Source organism: Oncorhynchus mykiss, chromosome 14, assembly GCF_013265735.2.
Source record: "Oncorhynchus mykiss isolate Arlee chromosome 14, USDA_OmykA_1.1, whole genome shotgun sequence".
NCBI lineage: Eukaryota > Metazoa > Chordata > Actinopteri > Salmoniformes > Salmonidae > Oncorhynchus > Oncorhynchus mykiss.
The window spans coordinates 23,270,293-23,282,427 of NC_048578.1; the positions used below are offsets into that span (position 1 = coordinate 23,270,293).

The 12,135-nt window shown below is 40.2% G+C and overlaps 1 protein-coding gene across 2 annotated transcripts in view; it reads right to left on the reverse strand.

The window, feature by feature from the left end:
• Positions 1–4,140: 4,140 nt before the first annotated feature.
• The window catches only part of LOC110488999 (sodium bicarbonate transporter-like protein 11), a 39,453-nt gene continuing 31,458 nt past the window's right edge, over positions 4,141–12,135 (reverse strand). For both annotated transcript variants that reach the window (XM_021561527.2, XM_021561528.2), the window contains exons 19-20: positions 8,150–8,319; positions 4,141–7,782 (exon numbers count right to left, since the gene is read on the reverse strand). In XM_021561527.2, the coding sequence (XP_021417202.1) occupies positions 7,716–7,782; positions 8,150–8,319 (237 nt within the window). In that variant the 3' untranslated portion in view covers positions 4,141–7,715. The remainder of the gene's footprint in view (positions 7,783–8,149; positions 8,320–12,135) is intronic.

The window sequence follows — 12,135 nt, forward strand, 5'->3', positions numbered from 1 at the left end:
GCCTTGAACCCTGCTGAATGCATTTCCTCCGGTGGACCTGATTCAATCCACATTGGAGAGGGTCTGTCAGGAGGGTGTGTTGTTTATTCTGGTGGCGCCACTTTGGCCCAGACAACCCTGGTTCCTGGATATCATCCGCCTGTTGGGTGGAGACCTGTGGAGGATTCAGTATCGTCATAATCTATTGTCCCATGCACAGGGGAGAGTTTGGCACCCACAACCGCAGCAATGGGATCTGTGGGTTTGGCCCCTGAAAGGTTGCATTTGACCGCTAGGGGTTTACCCTCGAACCTGATTATGACTATACAGTTTGCGCATGCGCCTTTTATGAGAGGATTGCATACATATACAGTGCCTTGCGAAAGTATTCGGCCCCCTTGAACTTTGCGACCTTTTGCCACATTTCAGGCTTCAAACATTTTTTGTGAAGAATCAACAACAAGTGGGACACAATCATGAAGTGGAACGACATTTATTGGATATTTCAAACTTTTTTAACAAATCAAAAACTGAAAAATTGGGCGTGCAAAATTATTCAGCCCCTTTACTTTCAGTGCAGCAAACTCTCTCCAGAAGTTCAGTGAGGATCTCTGAATGATCCAATGTTGACCTAAATGACTAATGATGATAAATACAATCCACCTGTGTGTAATCAAGTCTCCGTATAAATGCACCTGCACTGTGATAGTCTCAGAGGTCCGTTAAAAGCGCAGAGAGCATCATGAAGAACAAGGAACACACCAGGCAGGTCCGAGATACTGTTGTGAAGAAGTTTAAAGCCGGATTTGGATACAAAAAGATTTCCCAAGCTTTAAACATCCCAAGGAGCACTGTGCAAGCGATAATATTGAAATGGAAGGAGTATCAGACCACTGCAAATCTACCAAGACCTGGCCGTCCCTCTAAACTTTCAGCTCATACAAGGAGAAGACTGATCAGAGATGCAGCCAAGAGGCCCATGATCACTCTGGATGAACTGCAGAGATCTACAGCTGAGGTGGGAGACTCTATCCATAGGACAACAATCAGTCGTATATTGCACAAATCTGGCCTTTATGGAAGAGTGGCAAGAAGAAGTCCAGACCTGAATCCAATCGAGAATCTGTAGAAAGAACTGAAAACTGCTGTTCACAAATGCTCTCCATCCAACCTCACTGAGCTCGAGCTGTTTTGCAAGGAGGAATGGGAAAAAATGTCAGTCTTTCGATGTGCAAAACTGATAGAGACATACCCCAAGCGACTTACAGCTGTAATCGCAGCAAAAGGTGGCGCTACAAAGTATTATCTTAAGGGGGCTGAATAATTTTGCACGCCCAATTTTTCAGTTTTTGATTTGTTAAAAAAGTTTGAAATATCCAATAAATGTCGTTCCACTTCATGATTGTGTCCCACTTGTTGTTGATTCTTCACAAAAAAATACATTTTTATATCTTTATGTTTGAAGCCTGAAATGTGGCAAAAGGTCGCAAAGTTCAAGGGGGCCGAATACTTTCGCAAGGCACTGTAAGTGGAGAGCGTTTGAGGGTCGCTTTATGCACGAATGGATAGGACCAATGATATCCGTGTTTGTGAGCTTTTTTGTCTGTTTCGCTAATCCAGCTCGGGATAGGACGTTTTCTAAGCAACGTCTCTCATTGAATTGTGGAATCTCTCTCTCTGACGTATGACAGCGAAGCACAAGGGTTGCCTAGCGGTGTGTGTGTTCACACTAGAGGTGTGGAGGCTGCTTGGGCATTATCCAGGGCATAACAATTGGTGAAAACTCTGCTGCAGCGAGTTGGGGTTCGTGACATACCTTTGAGGTTTTATCGCTTGCATGTAACTGCTCCAAGTGTGGCTCATAGTGTTCGTATTGCTGGGCCCGGGATTGGGTGTTTGGCAGGACGCAGGTTGCACATTTATCCAGGTTACCACAGTTCCCAGTAGGTTTGAGCCTTCAAATTAAAGTTTATTCTCCACGTGCGCCGAATACAACAGAGTGAGAGTGAAATGAGTGAAATGCTTACTTATAGGCTCTAACCAACAGTGCAAAAAAGGTATTGGTAAGTAAAGAAATAAAAACAACAGTAAAAAGACAGTGAAAAATAACAGTAGTAAGGCCATAACTGTAGCGAGGCTACATACAGGCACCGGTTAGTCGGGCTGATTGAGGTAGTATGTACATGTAGATATGGTGAAAGTGACTATGCATATATGCCGGTGGAACCTGTATGTGTTTGGGCTGCCATGGGTACCCTCTGAGCCGGCTTGGGGCGTGATTGTATGTCCCCATAGAATTTTATACATAGTGACAGACTGAAAGGAAGTATACGGTTATGAATATAATCACTGTTCCTTGAAAGAGGGAATGAGGTGTAACATATTTTTGCCCAGCGCTGTCAGGGGATTTATGCTCGCTGAAATGGGTGCAAGTCTGTTGGGTGTGATTTCATATTTGATTGGTCGTTGACTCCCCTATAGTATGTTATAACTCATTCCCTTCTTCAGGGAACAGTAGTTATATTATGATCGTATGTTTTGCGGTAATAATTCTAATGTATTGTTGCTTCAGGATTATTTTCCTGCTGTAGCAAACTGTCTCAAATTAAGATCCTATATCTGGATCCTAAAGATTTGGTTCTGTTTTGTCTTGAAGTGGAGCAGAATTTATCACATCAAAGGATCTGAATTAAAAGTTCTGATAAACTGTCAGTTATTAGCATACTGTTGATAATACAAAAGTATTGTACTATTCAAATGACTCTTCAATCTACCCGCCGTGGCTGGTGGTTTTTGCAGATTGTGTTCTTGTCTTAAGTCTGCCCATCCATGTTCAATACCTCTTGCACTGAGATGCAGTGCCTTAGACCACTGCGCCACTCTGGAGTACTACATTCATGGAATTGTAAAACACTTGAACTCCTATCAATGGCTAAACTTTGATTTCACTTAAGATAAATTGACAATAAATCTATTTGACTTTTTCTACAATGTTGTGCTTATGAGTTTCTGTCTCGAAATAGTCAGCATCGACGTAGGCATACGAGAACGGCCTGTGTATGGTAATTGTGAAGGAGTTGTGCGGTAGTATTGCTCAGTTTCTTTAACACTGATTGCTGCCTGCCAGCATGGAAGTTCTGGAATCACATTTCTATTCCTCAAAGATGGGATGTCATCCAGAACCTATTTGAGGTTCGTAATTCACACAAACATTTGAGCTGTATATGTTCACTCACCTAGATTTATTGTCAATTTATCTTAAGTGAAATCAAAGTTTAGCCATTGATAGGTGTTCAAGTGTTTTACAATTCCATTGATGTAGAACTCCAGAGTGGCGCAGTGGTCTAAGACACTGCATCTCAGTGCAAGAGGTATCACTACAGTCCCTGGTTCAAATCCAGGCTGAATCACATCTGGCTGTGATGGGGAGTCACATAGGGTGGGGAACAATTGAGCTGTATTTGTTCACTCACCTAGATTTATTGCCAATTTATGAAATCAAAGTTTAGCCATTAGCCGTTATTGTAAATAAGAATTTGTTCTTTACTGACTTGCCTAGTTAAATAAAAGGACTGGGATTCAATCCAATGTTAACACTGCACATTTTATAGGCAATGTTGGTAAACACTGCATATGTCTGCTCAATCCACATTTTTATTGTGTTTTTTCCACCTCATAATGTGGAAATATAATTTAAAAATACAGGGAAATTACGTTTTTGACTGCGCTTCCCTTAAAAAAAAGTCCACTCTACTCTGAAGTGTTGAAGGCAACACAATTTATCTGACACAGCAGTGATCTTTAGGGAACAGTTTGTTCATAACACCTTTTGAAATGTATACATTGGCTTTAAAAGCAGTGACACTAGAAACCACTGCAAAGAACAGCTGACAAGTAACAAGTCTGACAATAAGCCTACACAGAACTCTCCTCTGAAAATCCAGGTTTAGGTAATTCTAGGTGGGCTTATAGTGCCATCTATTGGGACAATTGCACAGGGTCTCTCACAGATCTGCAATGCTGTGAAACCATCAACCAAGAAATTTGAAAGGGAGGACTGTTTTACACGTCTTCAGAATGAGGTAATACAGTACAGAAAGTGAGCAATTTGAACATGTTAATCTGTCGTAGTGTGATTATAATTAAATACAAACATTCAAATCATTTAAAAGGCTTTATTTGTTTGGTAACAGCTTAAACAGCAGGAAAGCAGTATACTGTGCAACATATTTGTTTGTTTTACATTAATATCCTGTATGTTACCTTGTAATTGCAGAAGTTATGGCACAATTGCATTGCAATCTGGCCAATTCATTGTGAATTGATTTTGTATAAGAAACCAAAAATATTGAACTATAAACAACCATGACTATCTACAGATCCCAGCCTAAAACCAAAACAATGTTGATCTTTCTAAATGTTTACCTTATTCATATACAAAAATACAATGAGCTTAAACATGTTATATAACGGTAGGATGTGGGTCAGGGGCAGAATTAGATAATGCCTTGTGTTGTACAGAATTTCTCTTAATACAATAAGAAGAGAGGTTAAAGAGTATGTTAAATATTTGAGCAACTATATAGATAAAGCAACTACATAGATTAAGCAACTACTGTACGTCAATCAATCACATTTATTTATAAAGCGCTTTTTACATCAGCCGATGTCACAAAGTGCTATACAGAAACCCAGCCTAAAACCCCAAACAGCAAGCAATGCAGATGTAGAAGCACAGCTTATACGTAACAAATAAAAAGGTGAAAATTGTGGTCCATCCAGATTTCAATTTCAGTCAACTACCGGTTGCAACCCAGTCACAGTCTAGTACTCTTGGAGTCAAAGGGCCTTAACATGTACTGGGTCAAAGACGTGTAAATTTGGTGTCTGAAGGCTATTCATTTAACAGAAAAATATCAATATGTATGAATATAATATTAAATCATTCAACTCTTACCCTTCTTTTCACCCAGAAATATTTGTGTTGCAAACTATTAAATTAAGAGAGTTATTGAGCTTTAAAATGTCAAAATGTCCTTCAGTGTAACTGTCCGGGTAAAAATTTGAATGACAAAAGTGTTTTTAAAATGTAAAAATTCATCCTAAAAATATAAATGAACACCCATGGCATAATTGTGTTAGTGTTTGCAACAATGTATAGAATAATGGGCGACATACTGTATCTAAAAAACTTTTGTTGATGAATTTTGAGTTTCATCAAAGTCATTCAGTATAACAAAGGTAAAAAGCCATTTTTAAGCATATCACATGATGGTAATCATTTGACAGTGTGTGACATCACAAAGAAGACCCATTGAAGACCCTCTATCAATGTGATGAGGTGAGTAAATCTCTCTCGAATATTTGATGATTTCACCTTTTCACCCTCTAGTAACCATTGTAACGAAAATGCATGTCCTTCAGTACAATACAGAAAATAATATTTTAATGTTATTATTTTATAAAAAGCTCTATTAAATATAAAAAGTAAGAATAATCTTTATAGGTCAATGTCATTAATTTTATATAGATGGCCAAGGAACTGCCTGTTAAATATGTTTATTTATGAAATCCATCCTTAAGGATCACGCTTTTGTTCTTCAGCACAACAAAAGTTTCATGTTATACCACATTGTCACCATTATGCTGAATGACAGTAGCTTTGTTATCCCATGTTTTCACTAGTTTACAACATTTAATCATGCAATTGATATTTACTTGATGTTTGAATACTGAATATTAACATTGTAAACTAATTTATGACATTTTAAGGTATTTCAAGGCACATTATATTTATACTGTAGATGCCGTTGTCTAATAAGAAGAGGGCTGCACGGCACAGACAACAGATTAATGCAGATCCAGTTGCTAGGGAGGAAAGACTAGCCAGAAGAAAAGCAAGGTATTGTTTTCATTGTTTCATGCTACTGTCAGCAACAGAATAGGATACAATAGCATATAAAGCTGGGTGGATAACGCTGAACATTAAGTTGCACTATTACACTGTAGTTAATGTTTTATTGCACTGCAGTTAAGGTATAACTGATGGAGTATATTAGTTAATATAATATTACAAACACACACACAATTATGGATTAAAAATGGATTTTGGTTTATTGCTGCTTCACATTTGGGGCACTATATGAAAAATCGAGACTGTACAAATTTGAATTGAAGTAGTTTGATGGCCATTTTATGTAGCTATTTTGTGTAGGTATCTTGGAATTACATTTGTGTACCTGCATTAAATATACATTTACCAGTTACAGTGTAACAATGTATAATTATAACATTAACTATTATGTAATAATTGTGTAATAATGCAATTTAATGCAACGTAAAGTGTTGCCACAGGCTCAAATTATAGTAAAGTGATTATTATTAACATTAGCAATGAAATAGTAACAAAACATGTTTGAAAGAGAAAAGGAGAGGGAGTTGATTTAACTTTTAAACTTTGATTAAGTGTTATCATTGTATAGCCTACTTTTAATAGACTACTAATAACATTTCATGGATGTGAATCCCATTCTGTGCCAGTGTCTATTACATTTTAGTATTACATTACATGCCAGTGTCTATTACATTTGAGTTTTTTAGCTATCAGAGAAGAAAGAAGGACGTCTATCCTGATCATCCACCGATCCATACAATGACACAATCTCATGCTGAAAAAGAGGGAACATTTGAGATTAAATTAGAGGAAGCACCGTGAAAGAATCGAACAAATGAATGTGGTGATGAACTTAACTCCAGTATCCACTGAAGGAAACTATTTTGAGCAGCCCCCTGAACAACTTGTACAAGTACAACATGAACCTGCACCTCCAGAACTGGAGCAACCATCTGAGTCCTTGAAAAATACTATTGTGGCTACTAATAATCATTCATAGGATCATTGTTGTTGTTGCTAAAGGAATCACATTTAATCAATATTTTTGGGCCGTAGTGATGTGTCATTCAGGGTAACAAAATATTGTCGTACAGTATAACACCAGTATTTTATATTAAAATGCAATAACTTTGTTTTGTTGACTCAGATAGATAAAAACAAATCTCAAAGGATGAAGTGAAAGATATTTTCGTCGATTTTACAATTTTTTTCAGTGTAAGGCAGGAAGTTTTTGTAAAAGACCTTCAATAGATTTTGAGTTGTACCTGTGACACATAAAATATGTGGTATTCAAAATAAAAATAATGGTCATTTTTTCTGGGTAGTTATATTTCTACCAGTCTAAGCATGAATATAACCTTGGGATTATGAAAAATGGGCATACATTTATTTTTTTAACACTTAGTGTTATACTGAATGACATTTTACTAGGGTACATTCATATCAATCACATTTTTTTTATTGACTTTATTCTTGAATATAACTAATATAAGGGCATATATGACACTCCAATGAACATAAAAAGGATTTGAAGGGAATTGTAATTGCTGTTTTATTTTTTTGCTACTTTGAAAACCTTATATGTCTTTGACCCAGTTTACAAAATACATTTTGTATTTTAGGGGGCTCAAATCAATTCATAGAGCTGAAGATTTGCACTGTAGTGCGATTTTAATTGAACGGTCATTTCTGATCGAGCTGACAGCACCTTCTTTGAATGCAGTCTCCACAAATGCGGGAACATTATCTTTAAATTTCTATTGAGCTTTAGTGCAGGTCTTCAGCGCTACAAATTGAATCAAGGCCTTGGTATCAGTCCTTTCAGAGTTCTCCCTCTGTCTGTCTACATGTGCTGAGAATCCATGATGTCCAGATACTTCGCCTCGATTACCCTTGGCAGCAGGTTAGTCCTGGTGAAGAGATACAGAGACACACATTAAACCCAATTTATTCAAAATCAAACTCACTACTGTAGTAAGTGTCATTGAACTACAGTCTTTGTTGTTTTTAATGGTAAATACACCTGTTATAATCTTTGTTAATAGAAAGCCACAACAATCAATTATTGGTGATCTTGAATATTTAACCATGGAAATCAACCAGGCACGTTTTTCTAACCAATAGAGGCTACTGCTACCCTTTGTTCAAAGCCAAACGCCCCTGGTTCAGCTTCCCAGTTTTTTTTGTGGACTTCTCTGCCCCCTGCTGGTCAGGAGGACTATACCAATTCAATAGAGGTACAATAAAATGTGTTCTATTTAATTATGTGTCTGTTACCTGATGGGAATGAGCAGGATCATCAAGAAGGGGAAGATCATCTTAATATAGGGCAGAGGGTACATGCCAAACGCACACAGGATGATCAACTGCAGTATCTGCAGGGCTGTGAAGAAGTGCACCTTCTTCTGGGGCACCCTCCGAATGTAGTGGGTGGGAGGGTAGGAAGTCTGAGGGGAGGGAGAGGAGATGGTTTAACATCATGGTTAACTAGGATGTCTGAGGGGAAGGAGAAGAGATGGTTTACCATCATGGTTGACAAGGACATCTGAGGGGAGGGAGAGGATATGGTTGAACATCATGGTTGACTAGGACGTGTGAGGGGAGGCAGAGGGAGAGGAGATGGTTGAACATCATGGTTGGCTAGGACGTCTGAGGGGAGGCAGAGGAGATGGTTTAACATCATGGTTGACTAGGAAGTCTGAGGGGCGAGAGAGGAGATGGTTTAACATTGTGGTTGACTAGGACGTCTGAGGGGAGGCAGAGGAGATGGTTTAATATTATGGTTGACTAGGACGTCTGAGGGGAGGCAGAGGAAATGGTTTATTATCATGGTTGACTAGGACATCTGAGGGGAGAGAGAGGAGATGGTTTAACATTGTGGTTGACTAGGACGTCAGAGGGGAGAGAGATGGAGAAGAGATGGTTTAACATCTTGGTTGACTAGGATTTTTGAGGGGAGGCAGAGGGAGAGGAGATTGTTTAACATCATGGTTGACTAGGATATCTGAGGGGAGGGAGAGGAGATGGGGGAAGATCTTCAAAGGTAAGTGATTTATTTTATCGCTATTTCTGACTTTTGTGACACTTCTGCTGGTTTGGAAAATGTTTTTAATGCTTTTGTGTGTGGGGCGCTATCCTCAGATAATCTCATGGTATGCTTTCACCATAAAGCCTTTTTGAAATCTGACACGGCGGTTGGATTAACAAGAAGTTAAGCTTTTAAACGATGTAAGACACTTGTATGTTCATGAATGTTTAATATTACTATTTTTGTATTTTGAATTTCGTGCTCTGCAATTTCACTGGATGTTGTCGAGGTAGGACGGTAGCGCCCCACCTATCCCTTAACATCATGAGGGAGGGAGAGGAGATGGTTGAACATCATGGTTAACTGGGATGTGTGAGGGGAGGCAGAGGGAGAGGAGATGGTTTAACATCATGGTTGACTAGAACGTCTGAGGAGAGGCAGAGGAGATGGTTTAACATCATGGTTGACTAGAACATCTGAGGGGAGGCAGAGGAGATGGTTTAACATCATGGTTGACTAGAACGTCTGAGGAGAGGCAGAGGTGATGGTTTAACATCATGGTTGACTAGAACGTCTGAGGGGAGGCAGAGGAGATGGTTTAACATCATGGTTGACTGGGATGTGTGAGGGGACGCAGAGGGAGAGGAGATGGTTTAACATCATGGTTGACTGGGACGTGTGAGGGGAAGGAGAGGAGATGGTTTAACATTGTGGTTGACTAGGACGTCTGAGAGGAGGCAGAGGGAGAGGAGATGGTTTAGCATCATGGTTGACTGGGACGTGTGAGGGGAGGCAGAGGGAGAGTAGATGGTTTAACATCATGGTTGACTAGGAGGTCTGATGGGAGGGAGAGGAGATGGTTTACCATCATGGTTAACCCTTTTAGCTGCTCTGCTATTCACCATTACATCACTTATTGCTAATATAGATACAGTGGGGAGAAGTATTTAAAACACTGCCGATTTTGCAGGATTTCCTACTTACAAAGCATGTAGAGGTCTGCAATTTTTTATCATATGTACACTGTGAGACTGTGAGAGACAGAATCCAGAAAATCACATTGTATGATTTTTAAGTTATTAAATTGCATTTTATTGCATGACATAAGTATTTGATACATCAGAAAAGCAGAACTTAATATTTGGTACAGAAACCTTTGTTTGCAATTACAGAGATCATACGTTTCCTGTAGTTCTTGACCAGGTTTGCACACACTGCAGCAGTGATTTTGGCCCACTCCTCCATACAGACCTTCTCCAGATCCTTCAGTTTTCGGGTCTGTCGCTGGGCAATACGGACTTTCAGCTCCCTCCAAATATGTTCTATTGGGTTTGGGTCTGGAGACTGACTAGGCCACTCCAGGACCTTGAGATGCTTCTTACGGAGCCACTCCTTAGTTGCCCTGGCTGTGTGTTCCGGGTCGTTGTCATGCTGGAAGACCCAGCCACGGCCCATCTTCAATGCTCTTACTGAGGGAAGGAGGTTGTTGGGCAAGAACTCGCGATACATGGCCCCATCCATCCTCCCCTCAATACAGTGCAGTCATCCTGTCCCCTTTGCAGAAAAGCATCCCCAAAGAATGATGTTTCCACCTCCTTGCTTCATGGTTGGGTTGGTGTTCTTGGGGTTGTACTCATCCTTCTTCTTCCTCCAAACACGGCGAGTGGAGTTTAGACCAAAAAGCTGTATTTTTGTCTCATCAGACCACATGACCTTCTACCATTCCTCCTCTGGATCATCCAGATGGTCATTGACAAACTTCAGACGGAACTGGACATGCGCTGGCTTGAGCAGCGGGACCTTGCGTGCGCTACAGGATTTTAATCCATGACGGCGTAGTGTGTTACTAATGGTTTTCTTTGAGGCTGTGGGCCCAGCTCTCTTCAGGTCATTGACCAGGTCCTGCCGTGTAGTTCTGGGCTGATCCCTCACCTTCCTCATGATCATTGATACCCCACGAGGTGAGATCTTGCATGGAGCCCCAGACCGAGGTGATTGACCGTCATCTTTAACTTCTTCCATTTTCAAATGATTGCGTCAACAGTTGTTGCCTTCTCACCAAGCTGCTTGCCTATTGTCCTGTAGCCCATCCCAGCCTTGTGCAGGTCTACAATTTTATCCCTGATGTCCTTACACAGCTCTCTGGTCTTGGCCATAGTGGAGAGGTTGGAGTCTGTTTGATTGAGTGTGTGGACAGGTGTCTTTTATACAGGTAACAAGTTCAAACTGGTGCGTCTCTCGCAGTTGAAGTGTACCTATGATAAAAAATTACAGACCTCTACATGCTTTGTAAGTAGGAAAACCTGCAAAATCGGCAGTGTATCAAATACTTGTTCTTCCCACTGTTTATATTTCTACATCAAGGACGACGCACAAGACATTCTCCAAACACCCCACAGGGCCAACATCCCCGTTATTTGCAAGAGGAAGTGACGCAGGTACAGAGGACAAAGAGCCGGATGCCTGGTCAGGACCCGGAGAAGGCGACAGGGAAAGCTGCCGTTACTGCCAATACTACTTGCCAATGTGCAATCATTGGACAACAAATTAGACGAGGTATTAGACGAGGTACGATCACGAATGTCCTACCAATGGGACATCAAAAACTGTAATATCCTATGTTTCATGGAATAGTGGCTGAATGACGACATGGATATTCAGCTAGCGGGATATATGCTGCACCGGCAAGATAGAACAGCACACTCCATTAAGACGAGGGGGGGCGGTCTGTGCATATTGGTAAACAATAGCTGGTGCACAAAATCTAAGGAAGTCTCTAGATTTTTGCTCGCCTGAAGTAGAGTATATTGTGATAAATTGCAGGCCACACTACCTGCAAAGAGAGTTTTCAGCTATACTTTTCGTGGCTGTTTATTTACCACCACAGACAGATGCTGGCACTAAGACCGCACTCAGTCAGTTGTATAAGGAAATAAGTAAACAGGAAACCATTCACCCAGAGGCAGCGCTACTAGTGGCCAGAGACTTTAATGCAGGGAAACTTAAATCAGTTCTACCAAATTTCTATCAACATGTTAAATGTACAACCAGAGGGAAAAAAATTCTAGATCACCTCTACTCCACTCACAGAGACGCTTACAAAGCTCTCCCTCTCCCTCCATTTGGTAAATCCGACCACGACTCTATCCTTCTGATTCCCGCTTACTAACAAAAATGAAAGCAGGAAGCACCAGTGACTCGGTCTATTAAAAAGTGGTCAGATGAAGCAGATGCT